The sequence below is a fragment of the Tyto alba genome, unplaced genomic scaffold (genome assembly GCF_018691265.1).
Source record: "Tyto alba isolate M040663 unplaced genomic scaffold, T.alba_DEE_v4.0 Super-Scaffold_8, whole genome shotgun sequence".
In the NCBI taxonomy this organism is placed as follows: Eukaryota; Metazoa; Chordata; class Aves; order Strigiformes; family Tytonidae; genus Tyto; species Tyto alba.
In genome coordinates, this window is record NW_024881329.1 from 14,020,832 (window position 1) to 14,038,527 (window position 17,696).

The following is a 17,696-nucleotide window of genomic DNA, read 5'->3' on the forward strand; positions in this document are numbered from 1 at the left end:
AAGTTTGGGGTTTTGTCATAGATGTTGGCAATGCAATTAGCTGTAAAGGTAGCTTGCTGGAGTTCTACTGTCAATACTAATGAGAAGAGAGGATAATAACAGACAGTAAATGTCTTAAATACTTGTAAAATATGTAATGGAGCAAAAGTCATTCCCACTTCAAAAACTTCTGTGTTTTCTTGTATGTCTTTGACTTGTGTTTGAGATTACCCTTCCTGTTTTTAATTTCTCTGGAGGTCTTGCCCATGGTTGTACATGTAAGGCAAAGACTTATTGGGAAGTTGTTCAGTTTTAGAGCTGCATTGTTGTGCATGTGTGCTGCCCTTAATAAGGCATAAAGTACAGTGCCACAGGCTGAGATCAGAGAGTGAACAGCAGATTTATGTTTCTTTACTTGCTGGGCTGGAGTGTTTTACCTCCCTCACCCTTATTCCAAAAAAACCTCTGGATTGTATTGTCTGACAGGCTTTGCATTCCTCTCAGTTCATTTCTAAAAGTGGCAAGCAGTTAAATAAATTAGGTATATCTTTAAGAAGATAAACAATTTTGTGAGCAGGGATGCTGGAGAGTTTGTCTTTTCCAGCCTACATTCTCTATTTATTCTGGCAAACTGATCTCATTGTGGATGTACTTACTTGTTATCAAAAGCTGCATATTTGCCAAATAAACTATACTGACAAAATTAGTACACGTATATCTTAGCACAATTTTGTTTCTATGTATGACCAAAAAAATGGATTGGTTTACTGAATCAGATTTACACTTTTTTTAAATTAATCATTTCAAACTATTCTGAGCTTACAGACAGCAAAAGTGAACCAAATCTGAATGCTTGCAGGTGAGAGGATTGTTTACTCTCTGGCAATATAAGTAAAAAAAATAATGAAAACAAAGTTCCTCTTATATTTAAATATTGTAGGAATAGGAAACATAATTTCTCTGTGTGTGTATGTATACAAAACATACATATATTTACGATACAGCTTGTTTGAAATGCACTGAACAAAAACTTTCATTCTCAGTGGTTTTGTAAATGCTTTTCATATTCTAAAATAAACAAGCTTTGTTACTTTTTGTGTGTGTTATATACACACTGTAAACTGGTGTGATGCATGTGATAGTATAAATAACAATTCTTTGAATGTTTACCAAATACTGTTACAGTAAGCATCTGACTTTAAAAAGCAAAAAGTATATACTTTTGTGACTCACCTGTCTTAAGCCCTGAATGATATTTTTCTCTGAAGTCATTGCTGTTGGTAATAAGATCAGATTGCTTAGACTACTGTGAAAGTTTTTGTCTTTGAGCTCGAGATAATCAGCAAAGTAATTTCTGGACTAATCTCTCTGTTTTCTTTCTTTCCTTCTTTGTGTCCCCATAGCATGATTGTGTAAAATGCACTTGGCTGTCCCTTAGCCAGTCTCCATATGCAGCTGCAGTCAGTTAAATGGCATGGTTGATTGAACTTGATAATCATGGATAAATATCTGGGTGTTAGAACTTTTCCATGAAGGAAAATACACTTCAATGTAAAGATGAGGCATTGCCATGTCGTGGCTCAAAGCATGTGCTGCTATGTACTCAGCATTCAGTCCTAGCACACAGTTCATTCACAAAATCTGTCAGACTGATTCTGTTCAAGGATACTGTAGTTAGCAAAAACTTTCTCTGATGTTTTTTGCAATATTTCTAATCCAGTTAACTCCTGTAATGAGATAATCCTGAATGTTAGTTGCATTTGTCTTTTGAGATGGTCTAGCGGTCAATCAAGATATTTAATTGAGTTCACTTGAGTGTTATTTTCTGTTAAATGCACAAATTATTGGTAAAAGTCATGATTTGTGTTGTTAGACAATTGTATCTTCAACGTGTGATTTACATAAATATCTACCAATATCGTGTGTTCTCAAACATAAACTAGTGCAGCCTTTGAATAATAGCACATTTTAAGAGTGTATGAGTTTTAAGCCTTTTTCACAGAAGTGACTCTTTTATGCTTGAGAAGAGGGGAAGGATTATGTCATTTATTTACAAAAATGTGTGTGTAAATAAATGCTTAATGGCAATGCTGCATCTGTACATAGCACTTGAAAGCAATATTACGGTTGCTTAACTAGATTGTTCCAATGAATGTAATTGGAAGTTTAACGGGTTTAAATTAATGTGTACTGGTTTAAGCTGAGCAAATTCAGTCATACAATTTTTTAAAGTGGATTCTTAGATACTCTTATCGACTTGATACACTCATTAGCAGTGCTGGCATCTGTAAGACCTAGTTACAAACTGGAAAATTAGTAATCGCTGTGTTAGTTTCTCATCTGTTTGTGCAAATCTGTGACATTTTGCAAAACATGTCCTACCTGCTTATCCTTTATTGCCTCTTTGGTTCCACAGATATAAATTATGAGAAACTGCTATTGCTGTCTTGATTCCTCTTCATTTTTAATTTTTCTCTTATTTTGAGAGTTGCTCTTGTTTGTAGAGATCAGTTATCTTTTATGGTGGCTTTAGTTTTTGTTGTCAACTTGCTTGGAGCAGGTTGTTTTCTGGAACTGGCTCAGGAAGTAGTAAAAGTCTTGGCCCAGGACATTCTGAACTGATTTTAGAGATGCAAGCTTTGCCTTACTGTACAATCTGTCTTAGGTCTGAAATCTCTATCTAGGTCAGGCAATTACTTCATCTGAAAGTAAAATCCCAATTGCCACACTGTTCTATTGAAAGTTTTCTGCTTACGGACAAAGAAATATAAAAGATTCTGCTTTGGGGCTTTTCCTGTATCTTTCGAATTTTTATAAAAGCTTGAGTCATACAACACAGTTTGGCTGTCACTCCGCATTTCCCTACTTCATTAATGATAGTTACTGGATTCTGGTAAAGTGTTACCAGCCCGAGAGAGCTACTTTACCAAGGTAAGTATAGGGAAGTGGCTTTTTTTGTATATTGTACTAGAAATCATACAACAGAACTTACTTGTATAGTTTGATATAGAAACATGTCTGTTTGGTATAGACATGCCTTTTGTGGTAAGTCATAAGAATGTTATTCACTCCCAATACTTGTCAATTTTTTTTCCTATTATAAATTTCTGTGATGACTTCGTTTCTCACATGCAAAGCTTAAGGCTACAAAACTGGTGAGATATAGTCTTTCTCAATGACCCTATACCTATGACAACTCTTTCCTAACTCACTGTCAATACAGTAACAGAATGGGAAATTTTACAGAGAATCCTGAAAATGTAGAAGCCATTTGAGGATAACTGTAATTCTTGTTGACTATATAATCATGCTCTGCCTATTTTCTCAAACCTGAGGAAAGAATACCTTCACTAGCAAAAAGAAGCAAAAGCATTTACTTCCTTATCTATCTCCTGTACCATGAAAATTTCAGGAAAGAAGGGATGAGGGGGAACAAGTGGCCTCAGGGGTCACAGCTTTCCAAAAGACCATGGAGTAGTATGTGTTTTCATAGCAGTAAATGAGTATTGTTCCCCTATTACTGGTAGTTACAGTTAAGTCTAAATCACTAGAAGTCCAGCCTTTTTCCTGGTTTATCCCTGGACATATCTTTATGGTATACTCTTAAAGGTACCTTTAGAAAACGAACACCTTTTTCAGTTTGAAATGCAATAGTGTGGTATACATCTTGAGTGCAGAAAATTCAAGAGCTATTTTAGTTATGAAATTCATTTGAAGCTTACCAGTCTTTGCTGCTGTAGTATGCCCTGGCCCGGTGGCTCAATTTAATCCTCTGCAGCAGGATGGGAGAGAGAATCAAAAGGGCAAAAGCAAGAGGGAGAGGGAAGTACCTTGGGTTTCACTTACATGAAGAGGCTAGCGGGAGAAGAAATCACTTGCTGCTGGCAGACTGATGCCCAGCCAGTCCTCAAGCAATGGCTACTTTGGAGACAGTTTCAGTCAGTTGAGGTAAACTGTCCCAGATGTCCTCTCACAACCTCTTGCCCACCACCTTGACAGCGTACTATACAAAATCAGCACTGTTTGGGTCACAAATCTCAAAGCACCATATGGGCTGCTACGTAGAAAATCAACTCCATCCCAGACAAACCCAGTGCAACCACACTCTGCTTTTTTCCCTAATACCCAAAGAAGGTGACTTTAAGAGGGGTCAGAAATGGTTTCACTATTTTCCGTTAGGCTAAACTGCCTATTGGTGTTAGATATGTACTGAAAGGTTTAACTTGGATTCTGAGAAGTATTCCAGTAAAAATTTCTGAAAACAGTTGTTATACTGTAAAATTAACTCGCTGCTAGAGTAAGAACAGACTGGTTAGTGCTTACTTACTAATTCTTTTTTTTTTTTTTTTTTTGTTAATTGTAGATTTATCTAAGGCAGCAAGATAAAACAGCTAGTATAAATCAAAATGTTCGCATCGCCAAAATGTCTCTCATTGACCTGGCAGGATCTGAACGTGCCAGCGTGACAAACACCAAGGGGGCTCGTTTTAGAGAAGGAACAAATATAAACCGCTCCCTGCTAGCTCTTGGAAATGTCATTAACGCTTTGGCAGATCCAAAGGTATGTGCTGTTTTCCCATATACACTTCACCTGATAGTGTTCTGAAAACATTGTTAAAATGATAAGCTCTCATTGAGTAAAGAGGGATTACATTGTTGATGCTTCTTATGTCATCATTTTCCTTTAAGATTTTCTTACGGGTTTTCACCATCATCTTTGTGATAGCTGGAAGAGTCCCAATGGGAAGGAGTTCTCAAAAACAGTGTGCAGCTACCTAAGGATAGTGTCAAAGATGAATATACCTGATTTTCTTACTCGTCTTTTTCAAGAAGAGCATATGTAGAGAAGCTTGCATGAGTAAATAGCTAGCCTTATGAGGGCAAAGATTTTTCCGGAGGTTTGTGCCCTTTAATTTTAGGGGTGGAGGCTTTTATAGGAGCAAACACCTATCCAAAGTTTTTCTTGCCTATGTATTCCCCCCTCCCCATCTTCTGATCACAGTAGTGAATTAGTCTCCTGGTGTGGCTCACTGGTTCAAGGGAAGGAGTGTGGGGACAGTTGTGTGAGAGAATGACAAAACCTGAACTTTTGCCACAGTCAAGTCCAGTGCCTGTACCTACACCCTTTTTGTCCTTCTGGTCAGCTAGCAATTTCCCCTTTCAAACATGACAGGGAAAATGATCAGAGCTTTTATTTCCCTTCCTGCTGCAGTACATTCTCATCACCATCTTGTTGGAGCGGGAGGCAGAACATAAAATCTGTACCATAGATATAAGACTCTTCACATTGACTTATTTGGTGTGGGATTGGGGTGCTAGTGACCTGACTTTGTACCATGAGATGAAGATTCTGCAGATGTGATTGAAAAAAAGCTTCACAAAGCACACTTTCGGTTGTCTGGAAAGGTGGTGGAATCTCCATCATTGGAGATATTCAAAACCCAACTGGGCATAGTCCTTGGTTCCTTACTCCACCTGACCCTGCTTTGAGCAGAGGGATTTGATTAGATGGATTTTTGAGGTCCTTCCCAGCCTTGATTATTCTGTGAACTGGAAGTAGTTTAATGTAGTCTACTATGTCTGTTAGTTGCCCACATAACAAAAATAGTTGTTACATATCCAGACATCAGAAAGTAACCTGGCTAATACATATGTTATAAAGGTATTAAACAGTTCCAAGAGATTTAAAACTGTTTGAAATATATATGTAATTTTGAGAAAAATTACTTATGTCAAAGAAAAGTTCTAGGGCTGTTTGTCATGTTTTGTGGCATTGTTGAAATTCTAAGCAGGTGAATATTTAAAGTATGGGTGACTAATCCATAAAAATGCATCTCTCTAGAGCAAGAAACAACACATTCCTTATCGAAACAGCAAGCTTACTCGTTTATTGAAAGATTCTCTTGGAGGAAATTGCCGAACAATAATGATAGCTGCTGTTAGTCCATCTTCTATGTTCTATGATGATACATATAATACTCTTAAGTATGCAAACCGAGCAAAGGATATAAAGTCCTCTGTGAGTATGTTGGTATTTATTGATCATTTGTCAAAGTGTAATAATGTAGTATTGAGAGGAGAGTTATGTCTTTTAAAAGATTATGATTCCTTTAACTTTACTCTCAAAATTTTGTTCAGTTACCTCGTGCTTTTTTTTTCTTACAGTCAACTGTTCATCATCTGAGTGGTAGATGTAGTAGATGTAGATACTAGTTCTGGTCTAAAAGCAACATAGCTTCTTTAATGGGATTATGCTGAGAGTTTGGAAGAGTTTGTTTTATGAGCATCAAACTCAGAAATAATCTTCAGCTGATAGAATTCACCACCAATTTCAGTGTCATACTAGTACTTTCTCAGAGAAATGTAAAGTATATTAAAGAAAAGTCTGAGCAGTTGTACAAGAGCCAGCACAGATTTGTTGCAGGTACAATTCAGCTGGAGCCAAGAAGCTCAGTGAAATTATATTGATAAATGAGAACACTGGGGTGTCCTGTCTCTTGCTCTCTGTTCTGATTTTTTTTTTTTTCATAATCCTTGGTATTGCAGCTCCCAATCTCTTTGACTGTAGCTTCCATTTGTTCCATAGTTTTTATCATAGAATGCACAAGATAAACATTAAATAGTAAAACCTGTCTGAATAAATTCAAAATATGCTTGCGCACGCAAGTGTAACTATTTTTTTTGTTTTGTTTTGTTGAGGAAAATTACATGGCCAGGTATATGCAACAGATGACTGCAAAAGCTGACTCATATTTTTTTTGTGCAAGTCCAGATTTTGTTCACCCCTTTCCTCATAATATAGTGCAAGTGTAAATATGTAGTACTAATACACAGTGTATTTATTATGCAGGAAAACATGAAGGAGCCTTCTTAAATTTTAACTTGTTTCTTTTCTGTAACAGTTGAAGAGCAATGTTGTTAGTTTGGACAGTCACATAAGCCAGTATGTTAAAATTTGCAATGAACAAAAGAAAGAGGTATGTAAAAAGTCTATTGTTAAAAGTTTGAAAGATGAACTGTTATAATTTTAAATACAAAAAAATCTTCATGGTGTTGAACCTATAAGGAAATATTGTTCTAATTCTCCCATATAATCTTTTGAAGTAAGAAAGATGTCTTGTCTTCTAAGAGGACAAATATCACCTACTGCCATTTGTAAAGCTTTCTAAGACATGAGCACAAAATTATAGGTTTAAAAAAAAACCCAAAAAAGAATATTCTAACTAAAAGGTGCCTTTTTTTTTTGTTTAGATCCTAATGTTGAAAGAGAAACTGAGAGACTACGAACAAAAGCAGGCAAGCATTCCTGAAAATCATAATGCTGCTGTACTTCCAAACAACCAGCAAGTGGAAATAGAAAGGTAAATTAATCACATTACGATCTTGCCTCCAAACTGGAGTTTGCATAACTTGTAAAAGCATTTGTAAAGCAAACTTATTCTTTTGAATACTGGTTTCCTCATTCTTAACATTGCTTTACCTAGATTAGATGTGGTTTTGCATAACTTGCTACTTGCTTTCAAAACAACTTGGTGGTGGATTTAAAATGAAACAAATACAGTGTATTTGAGGAAGTATCCTGCTGTTAACCTTCTAGGCAAATTATTCAGTAAAACACTGCAAAATAATCATATACTCTGATCCTCAAGAAGCTGACATTACAAGTTAGATCAGAGGGAAAGGTCTCACATCTATAGTTGCTTTCTTATGAAGGTCTGTAAAATGCTTATGTGCTAGGTTTTTTAAAGCTTATCAATAGCTTCATTATTATAATGATATGTCATGGGAGAGTTGGGTATTTTTGTCTCAAGGCTACCAATGTTAATCTGTATTGCAGTACAGATTAAATTCTACCAATAATAACACAAAAGATTTTAGGACAAAGGTTCTATAGGGCTAAGTTCTTTTCTACTATCACAAGCTAAAGATTTCAGAAAAAAATGACAAACGTATTTTACCTTGGTTGTTTAAAGTACCATATATTAATGTAAGTTTTCAGAAAAACTAAATGTAAAAATTAAAATTTACTAGATGTAAATTTTATAAATTTCTTACCCTGTTTTGAGTCCACATTTAGCAAAATTGCTATGAATTGATTTTGTCACCTTGACTTTTCAAATCTGATTTCTGTTGTTACTCCTGTGTTACTAGAAGGATCCCTATATGAAAGATTATCTTTCAAAAACTGAGTTCAGGTGTGTATATACATATATATGTATACATACATTTGTGCACACCCACATGCAGTGGCAGATAAAAATGAAATTATTTGGTAGCAAAAATATTGCATGAAAGTGTGTGTTTGTGGGAGGTACAGAGCTGGGATAGAATCATTCACTGAGGTGTTATCAGGAACAACACTGGAAAACTGGTGAAAATCCAGTGATGAAAAATAACTGCCAGCCAGAAAATCAACTAAAAATGTATTAAATAAAAATATTGTGAAAAAAACAAGCAAACAAACAAAACAACTAAATAGCCAGACAACTGCTCTGTATGTGGGCTGAACAATAACCTAATGATAGAAATAGAATGATAAATGTAACAAAATAAGGTAGTGTTATATTTGAGTGTTATGTAATAAAGAAATATAATACGTTTAGGAAACGGCAAAAAAGTTGAACATAATAGCAACAAAAGCTTCCCAGTATATCTGTACGTGGAACAGCCTTACTTGGAGGATGATAGAAGTCCATCTCAGAGGACTTTTAAAACTAGGCAGAGTCCTTTAATAACAGGAAAAAAAGTCCATCTTTTGGTAGGAAGCTTATCTTCATAACCCAAAAAATCTGAAAATGTCTTAAGAGAAAGTTACTATAGTTTTAAGGTTATATTATCAATAAACCGGTCAAGATCTATACTTAAAATCAAGATGCTATGTTTTGGGGAGGAGGACAGCAGAATATTTACAAGGCTCTTTTCTAACAACTCTAGGAGCATGTTACCAAATAGAACTTGACTTTCTCTTGCATTGTACGGAAATTCCCAGACTGTACTCTATGTTCTAATAGTGGTGTTTCCCCTCACAACCCAGTCATTTTAGTAATCTCGGGGGGGGTGGGAAATGACACATGGATGCAGCAGGAAGGAGCATAGGAGCATATGTATGTTAGCTTTCAGCAAAGCTATTTAATAAGATGTCATCTTTGTAGGTAGACAGAATGTAGTTTGCATAAATGACAGCAGCTGCTGCTACTGCTGGCATATTACTTCAGCAGTATCATTCCTGCAAGGTTTAAGAGAGGCAAGAACTTGAAGTTCTTCTTTCCAAAGAGTTTAATTAATGTTTGTAGGTTCCTTACTTTCCATTGCTTTTATATTTCTTGGACTCTTTTTCTTCTTGGTGATGTTCCTGTCTATCTTTTCTGATGTGACAGTCTCTCGTGAGAGCACACAAAAAATAACAAAGTAAGATGTAATATATGAATTTGCAGAAGTCAATCTCTTCTATAAGAAGGTTAGGTTTTGGTGTGAAAGTCTGCTTGGATCTGTCCCTGCATATCACATGAAATGTTTCTGAGAATTATTCCCCTAGGTTTATTCAATTGATTTATTTTTTTTTTTTTTTAATTGGCCCTTTGAGCGTGGTATTTTTTTAACCTGGAAAACCTTCTGAGGCAAAAGAAAAAACCCATTCAAAGCACAATGCTCTTGTGAGTTTCATTTTACTAGCATTCCAAAGGTTTCAATAAACCTCTTACTCAGGTTATTTAAATTTTATTTTCACAAGAAGTGTAGGTCTCCAAGTCATGCTGATAGTTCTGACAGTTTTCCTGCGTATTTTTGCACTGTAAGTCTTCTTTCCCTGCCCCCCTCCCCCGCTTTGATTTGTCCTTTTAGTTTTGTGGGGGTGGGGAAGAATTGGTCATGGGCAAGGTCTCTAAAATGTCTTCTCAAAATGCTGGACATACTGTATGCCAAGATCTGTTGGTCAGAGATTGTTTGGGTTTTAATGTTCTGAAATATTCATGTCAGCCTATCCCATTCCCTCTATGATGTGATGAAGTGGATGTTTCATTCTCTTCTTCCCCATGATGATTCTGTCAGATTCATCCTACTGATGGTGTGGGTAACGAGTTGATTTCCCCCACGTTAATGTACAGGTTTTGAAGGTATTCTGCTGTCTTCCCCTCTTCTGTTTGGGACAGGTTAGAGAGCCTTATCCACAATCCTGTGTTTCAGTCCAGCTACCTATGGCTTTTGTTTCACTGTTATCTGGAAGAGACTCACTGATTACAGCACTTGCTTCTTGAAACCCAAAGGTCATTCCTGCTCCCTCTGTCTAAAGCTTGGAGATGCATTGTCTGCCAACCCTTCATGTCTTGAGCTTGTTGAGGTAGACATTGGATGCTGGCTTTGGAACTATCACTGTCAGGTCCATGGGCTCTTTGAGACTAGGTAGTCCAGAGAATTCCTACTCTGGATATGCCAACAGGATCACTTTGTCATCTTGAAATGCAGGAGGGAAAAGGTAACTGCATAAGAATAGAAGTGTACTTACTGAAAGAGTGAATCCAGCTCAAGGCAAGAGCTTTGTTAAGGCTTCTATACTTGATGCTATATTTGGGTCACTGATTGGGACACGAAGTGTTGATTTACCGGTAATAGTTCCTCATAGTGACTGTACACAGAGTTAGAATCTGTAGCCTCTCTTAAATTATGCCCAGAGTTTTTACTGTGAGGGAAATTTAGAGAGAGGATTCACCTTCATTTCTTATTGCTGTTTCCCAGGCAGCTGGGAGGAACCATGTTTCTATGGATACTATGTAGTAAAAAAATTCTCTAACTGGTTGTGCAACAGATAGTATAGTAGTGCAGATTGTATAGATAGTAACAGTGTAGGGTAAGAACTCTGATACTTCAGCTGATTATTTTATTCCTTAAAGAAATATTATTTCTAAATTCTGTGTGTCTTTTAGTACACACTTTTACCTAGATATGATAACATTCTCTGGACACTTCAGATAAAACTGTTATATTTCTAAAAGTGTAGAGAATTTTGTTTGTTGATTCTGTTTTTGAAATAAGAGCAATGAAACACTAAAATAAAAGACTGAGTTATTTAGACTTTACACTATGAAATGGAATTGCTGCTTCTGAAACACACCAGAAAGAAGTCAACTACATGGCAAAAATGTTTCTTCAGCTTGCTCCCTAGTTGAACCTATGTGTTATTTTATAGTATTTTTACAGTATTTAATGATACTCTGTGCTAAGCACTGTACAATGACCTCAAATGTTGCATGTCTTTAGAACATTTGTATGTTAAACTGTGTCTATAATCTTACATAGAGTTCTAACAAGTCAGTAGGATATTATGAAATGTCTTGTATACAAGGTTGGTCATTATTGAGATATACAGTACCTTTTGGGATATTCTGTACTGCATTTTCAGTATTCTGTGGTGAAGCAAAAAAGCACCACCACTGAAACTCGCATTGCAATGGGGTAATGCTTCCAGGCTTTATCCTTAATCTTGTTATTCTGATTTGCACTGCAGACTAGGGATAAGCAGATTTTAAGGCAGGCAAATCATTGCTCTCCTTGTAATAACTCTCCAAGTACCTTATATCGTTATTTTGTTTTTTTCCCCTACTAGCCTGATACGGGCTAAAACATGATACATGTTCTGATTTTTGTTGTCTATTAGTGACTAAAATTGTACAACAGAACTTAAGAGAAAGTGAGCAACTGAAGACTCTTGAGGTTTTCCTTTCTGAGAGATAGCTAGCAGGTTTTTTGAAGGAGACCTTATCTGTCTAAGGCAACAGTAGACTGACCTGTTTAATAAATTGGTATAAGAAGTAGAGAACATAGGTATTTAGCATATTTTGGAGGTGAAGACTTATGTGAAGAAGTTCCAAATGTTTGTCTTTTGAATCCCAGTGTCATCTTCATAAGTACAAGGTTTATTTAGTCATCCCTCCAAAATTTCACACTCCATTTCCAGTTTGAGTACCTAAAAGCTTACTGAGGTACTGACACTTTTAGTGCTCATCTATAGCAGACTTTTTTCCTTTCATTTTTTTATATATATTTCATTAACTTGGAATTAAAAGTTTCCCCTGTAAAGGAGATGGTCATAAAAAATGTCTTCAGCATGTAATCCATTATTTATTCTTATCCCTTGTTATAACAGATACAAAGAAATCCTTAAAAATGTGTTCGCAAACCGTGAGGAGATCAGAAAAGAATACCTCAAGTTGGAAATGCAGCTAAAGGAAAATGTGCTGAAGACCTATTACCAGAAACAATGTCATGAACAAATTCAACTGATGTGCTCTGAAGAAATAGTAGAAAAGGTGAGTTTTCTATAATGTAATACAAGTGAACATGTCTCTTAGTTTTGCTACGGTAATTTATGACTTCTGCTTAAGGAATTATATAAATAGTTAATGCATAAGTATTTAATTGAAATGGGACAGTGATTATTAGTCTAATAACATTTTCTGACATTAATACAGAAAATTTAGTAGTAATGTCAAGTGTGCTATTTTTTTTTCACCCCACACAGAAAACTGTTGATGTGCTTATTGCTGCTAATTGTGCAAACTTCTCAACTTGTCCTTATGTAGACTTGATTGTCATAACTACTTAAGACCTCACTAGACTTACAGGACTCCTGGTGGTCTTGTCCAAAACCAAAGCATGCTAATGTTTGTATGGTACAGCCATTGAAGTTGTTATCAATCTTAGTAATACATTTGTGTTAGATAAGGAAGAGCATGGACTTTGTGCTAAACAAGATGGATTCTTATTATTGGTGTTTTCAGTTGTCACTAGCCAGATGTTTGGGTATCTGCTGAAGGACAGTGTCATGTCAACTGAAATACACTTAGTTGCCTTAAGAGAAGAATTTGGGGTCTAAATATGAACAATTGCTGTTGTGCAGCATTAAAATTCTTATGTCTTCCTAGAAGAATCAAAGTATAAAGAAGTAAGCATGGTTAGATAGTATCTTAATGTTTCTGATAAAGGTCAGCTTAAAAGAATATGTATTTTATGTAGATAGGAAATTGAAGGTGGAGTTGATTTTGCTTAGTCACAGTAACAATCTGTATTTGGCCAAAAATGATAGTTTACCATATGACTATTTTTTCCCCTGTGATTCACATGAAATTTGGTCCTTAGATAAATGTCAAAGTGAAAATATATCACACATCTTTTCTTGTCATTAATGAAGATATTTCAAGTGACTAATGTGTTCTAGAATTCTCTTTTATGTCATAGAAACTCCAAAGTAGTATTTTGTATCTGTGCCGTACTTTTAAAAGCTTCTTACAATGGAGCGTAGCAGTATCTTTGTTCATAATGAAGAGTTATACCTTCATACGCTTTATTTCATACGAATGTTTTTTAGAAGCTGATTTAACATTTATTTTGAATATTAGCAGTGCTACATCAAATGTTGGTTATGCTATTAATTAACTTAGAGATGTGATTTACTAAGGGTCAAGAGTCACTGTCCTGTAAGTACAATGCCTTATTTATTAACAAGACTAAGTCACTGTAATTGTAAAATTAAATGTCCTTTTGAAACTACTTTGGAGCAAATTGGATTTTAATTTAGAATCCAGTCATTTGGTTATGAAAGTGACTACTCATGTTTCCTTTGTGTGCTATCAGTCTTCTGTTCTTCCTTGTATTTTTACACATTTGCTGTTTTTCTAAATTCTTCTGGGTTTTCTCTCTGTAAAATACACTGTTAGGCCACAGGGGTATTTCTGAAATAATAATTTTTAAGAGACAAGTTTTACTTATTAAGTATTTTCTTATTTTACATTTAATAGTCTGTGCTCAGTAACCAGATATAGTAATGATTTTAGGTAAGTTAATACAAAGCAAATGATATCTGTTCTTGAACTACCCCAGTCTGAACACTTTAAATCAAAACACTAATTTCAGAAATAATGAAAAAGCTTGTATGTAAACTTCGGTTACCTTAATCTCTGTTCTTAGAAATCCTTTCTTTTTGCAAAAATTTGTCACAATTTATCTTGTGAAACTTAGTCCATCCTGACCACTAAGAAATCCTTTCTGTTTTCCATGTGACTGCCCCTGTTTCCAGCTTTTTTAGAACTTGGATGCTGCACGTTTAAAGGGCCTGTTTACCTCCTTCTGTCTAATGTGCATTCCTCCCTTCGTTACTTGTATTTCTGCATCTGCATTGTTTTCCTATTGCATGCTAAGTATCAGCTACAGCAGTGTTAGCCAGAAAATTTTTGTGCCAATAAGAGAACGTTCCTCTTCATATGGAAACATAAAGAGTTAGTATGTGCCCCTGTACTATAGTTAGTTTTGACTATCTTTCTGAGTTTGAAGAAGTCTACTCAGTTTTGACCTATTTTATCTTGAAGGTTTCTGCATCAGTCATGGAATCTGTTTTACAATTTTTTAATTTTTTTTTTTTTAAAAGATATGACCAAAAACTGCTTGTGCTTTGGTAGGCTTTAAAAAAAAAAAGTGTATTACATTTAAAATCACTTCTACCTTTTGGATTCCCAATTCAACATTATTTTTACTGTCTGGAAAAGGAGCATGTTCCTGGAGAGCAGTCTAAATTGGTTTCAGTTTTTCTGCTTACTACAATTGCCTATGCTGGAATCAAAAATGCTTGTTGAATTTCTTCAGCTTGGGAGGGATGATTTCTTCTATATCTCTTGTGATTGTGTTTTTTTTTTTCCAATTTCTTGCCTACGGCTAGATGTGTTCCAGAGGTTGTATACAGGTAGCACGCATAACTCTATTTCTTTTTCTGCTCTGGCACATCAGTGTAACATGTTCTCTCTTCCTGGTAGCCTATGGGATGGGTTCATCAAATGGTGGGATATTGTCCATACCACCTTCTATCCTAATACATCTCCTGCACTGTGTAAAAGCTGGAGTACGCAAAACTATGCATTTGAGTTTCTTTGCTTCAGCAGTCCTGACAGCCCTCCGCGATGTCTCAGTGGTCAGAAGGAACCGGAGGGCATTGAGAGCTTTAGTCTCACAGTTAACTCTTCCTCCTGCTACTTTTCCCAAGGAACTGGTCCTTTACAAAGGACTTTGTCTTCTCTGGATCCTCTGTCATCTTAGTAGATAAGACAGTCTAGAGAGGAAGCAAAGTGAAATTCTTGCCAGAATCTAGTCTTTGACCTGGTAGATTGCCTGGAGCACATGTGTAGTTCAGGTGTCTTTTACCATGCTGGTTCTGTGTTGGGCACGCCATGTGTTGAAGTAAACATTTTGAAGTCAGTTTAAGAAATGCCATCTCCATCTCTCCATGTACTGTTCCTGGTTTTTACAATACGTTCAGAAGGGCATCAGGTAGAATAATTTCTGCTTTGTGCAACATTACGAAGGTGCATTGAGAGTTTCTTATGACATTTTATTATAGGACTAATTTGGCCTGCTATTCTAAATATCTAAATTTCTTCTAATTGTTGAATTTTTAATTTAGAATGTTACTTTTAGAACATATAGATGTAAAAGTTTAAGTAACTTATATAACTTTATATAACTTTTAAAAACTAACTGGGTTCTGTATGTTTGTTTTTGTTGAGTGTAGCAACATACTTCATATGTTTGTCGTTTTTTATTTTGATTTTTAACTAACTAAAGTTTAGGCAAAGCTGAACTGTATGAACTCTAAAGTTAATGTTCTCTATGACCAGTTGAGATAATGACCTAATTTTTAAACTATGATACAAACTATAGTTGTCCTCTGAATAGAGTCTCCTTTGCCTTGTTAAGACACTGCTTCATTCATATCCAGCTTGCTGTTGCTGGTTTTGTGCAGCCTTCTTGTCAGATTTCACAGAAGCATCAGAAGAATTTTGGTGCTTGAAGGCAGGGGCTTTTGCTTTTGCCAAATACCTGATCCTTTAGCGGACTTTTTCTAGGACATATTGCACTAGGAAAACAAAACAGATAAAACTTACTCTTCATATTCATGCTTGAGTTATTAGAAATTATTATGTTGTGTCTAGAAGTGTGTTTGTGCACGCATGTAGTTTTTCCAGTCTTTCCAATTTAAAATAGTTATGACCTAGGATAGAAATTGATCAAATCCAATGTGTTATTCTTTAAGGAATAATCTAATTACTACAGTCCCTGTTATAAGGGCTTCCAAAAAAAAAAAAAATTCGGAAAATTTTTAAATATAATTGAGTAATGCCCGTAAGGAGAATGTGCTACTTCACTTTTATTAAACTAGTCAAAACTGCAAAATGTTTGTTATGCCCACTTAAATATTGTCCTGGTTTCATCTGGAATAGAGTTAATTTTCTTCCTAGTAGCTGGTACAGTTCTGTGTTTTGGATTTAGTGTGACAATAATGTTGATAATGCACTGATATTTTAGCTGCTTAAGTAGCGATTATCCTAAATTAAGGACTGTTCAATTTCTTGTGCTCCGCCAGTGAAAGATACACAAGAACCTGGGGGGGAGCATGGCCAGCACAGCCGACCTAAACAAGCCAAAGGGATATTCCATACCATAGGATGTCATGCTCAGTATAGAAACTGGGGAGAGTTGGTCAGGAGAGGTTGATCGCTGCCCAGGCGTCAGTCAGCGGGTGATGAGCAATTGTATTGTGCATTGCTTGTCTTTTCTTGGGTTTTATTTCTCTTTTTTATTTTTTTAATGATACTCCTTTTCATTGCGCTTATTCATTTTTTAATTATTGTTGTTACATTTTAGTTATTAAACTGTTATCTCAATCCATGAGTTTTACTTGTTTTTTTGTTGGTGGGTTGTTTTGTTTTTTTTTCCAATTCTCACCATCTCACTGGGAGGGGAGAGGAGTGAGCGAGCGACTGCATGGTGTTTAGTTGCTGGCTGGGGTTAAACCATGACAAGCATAAAAGCATAGAAAAGCCCTTTTTTTAATATAGAGATGTTTGTGAATGTTGCTTGAAAGTTTTCTGCTTAAATACCAATTTTTTTCTTTTAGGCCACTTGCAAGCGGGATCAAAGGCTTGCAATGCTTAGAACACACCGCATACACATGCAGAAGAAGAAAGAAGAGGAGGTTGAACATTTTGAGGAAAATAACAATTGGCTGCATCGTGTTGAAAATGAAATGCGCCTCCTCGGTCAAGATGGGTGTATACCAAAGGTAAAATGCCTTTCACTTTGAGGGCAGATTTCATGCTTTGTGTTCTTAACTATCAGACTATAATTAAGAACAGATTTATGTGGTTTTTTTCTCTTCATCTTGCTTCTACTCATGGCTTCTGCCATTCTTTCAGGGTGGTTTCAAATTCTAGCGTTAGCTGTTTCTGTTCTTCTGCCCTAAAAGTACTTCATTATTTGTGCAAGTATTCCTTGTTCATGAAGTATATAATTACATACAAAAATGCAGACTAAAAAGGAACTAGTATGCTATGGCTGAGCAGTTTGGATGGCTGCCAGAGTGTTGATCCTACTCCCGGCCATACACTTCTAGTCTTGCCTTTACCGTAGCTCCCGATGCTGATCGAACCATGTGACAACTTAATTCTTAGCCTGGCCAAAAAAACTTTTTTGAAGGGTTTTAAGGGAGGAATGGGAAGGGAGAAAAGGCGTGGGAAGTTGTGTTAAGTTCTCTGCCAAGTTTTAGCAAGTAGAGTCAGCTCAGTGAAGCCTCAGACAATCACCAGACCTGGCAGAAGGGAAGAGATGAAGGTCTGTGCAGGAACAAGTTGAAGAGAAAAAGAAAGGTTGAGGGTTGTTCCTCCCTGCCCTTTAGTTTC

General features: G+C 35.9%; 1 protein-coding gene across 1 annotated transcript in view; it reads left to right on the forward strand.

Annotated features, from left to right (window-relative positions):
• Positions 1-17,696, forward strand: part of KIF18A (kinesin family member 18A) — a 43,817-nt gene that overhangs the window by 5,345 nt on the left and 20,776 nt on the right. Inside the window, exons 6-11 of the mRNA XM_033006845.2 lie at positions 4,343-4,540; positions 5,822-5,998; positions 6,882-6,956; positions 7,231-7,340; positions 12,119-12,281; positions 16,916-17,080. Of these exons, the coding sequence (XP_032862736.2) occupies positions 4,343-4,540; positions 5,822-5,998; positions 6,882-6,956; positions 7,231-7,340; positions 12,119-12,281; positions 16,916-17,080 (888 nt within the window). The remainder of the gene's footprint in view (positions 1-4,342; positions 4,541-5,821; positions 5,999-6,881; positions 6,957-7,230; positions 7,341-12,118; positions 12,282-16,915; positions 17,081-17,696) is intronic.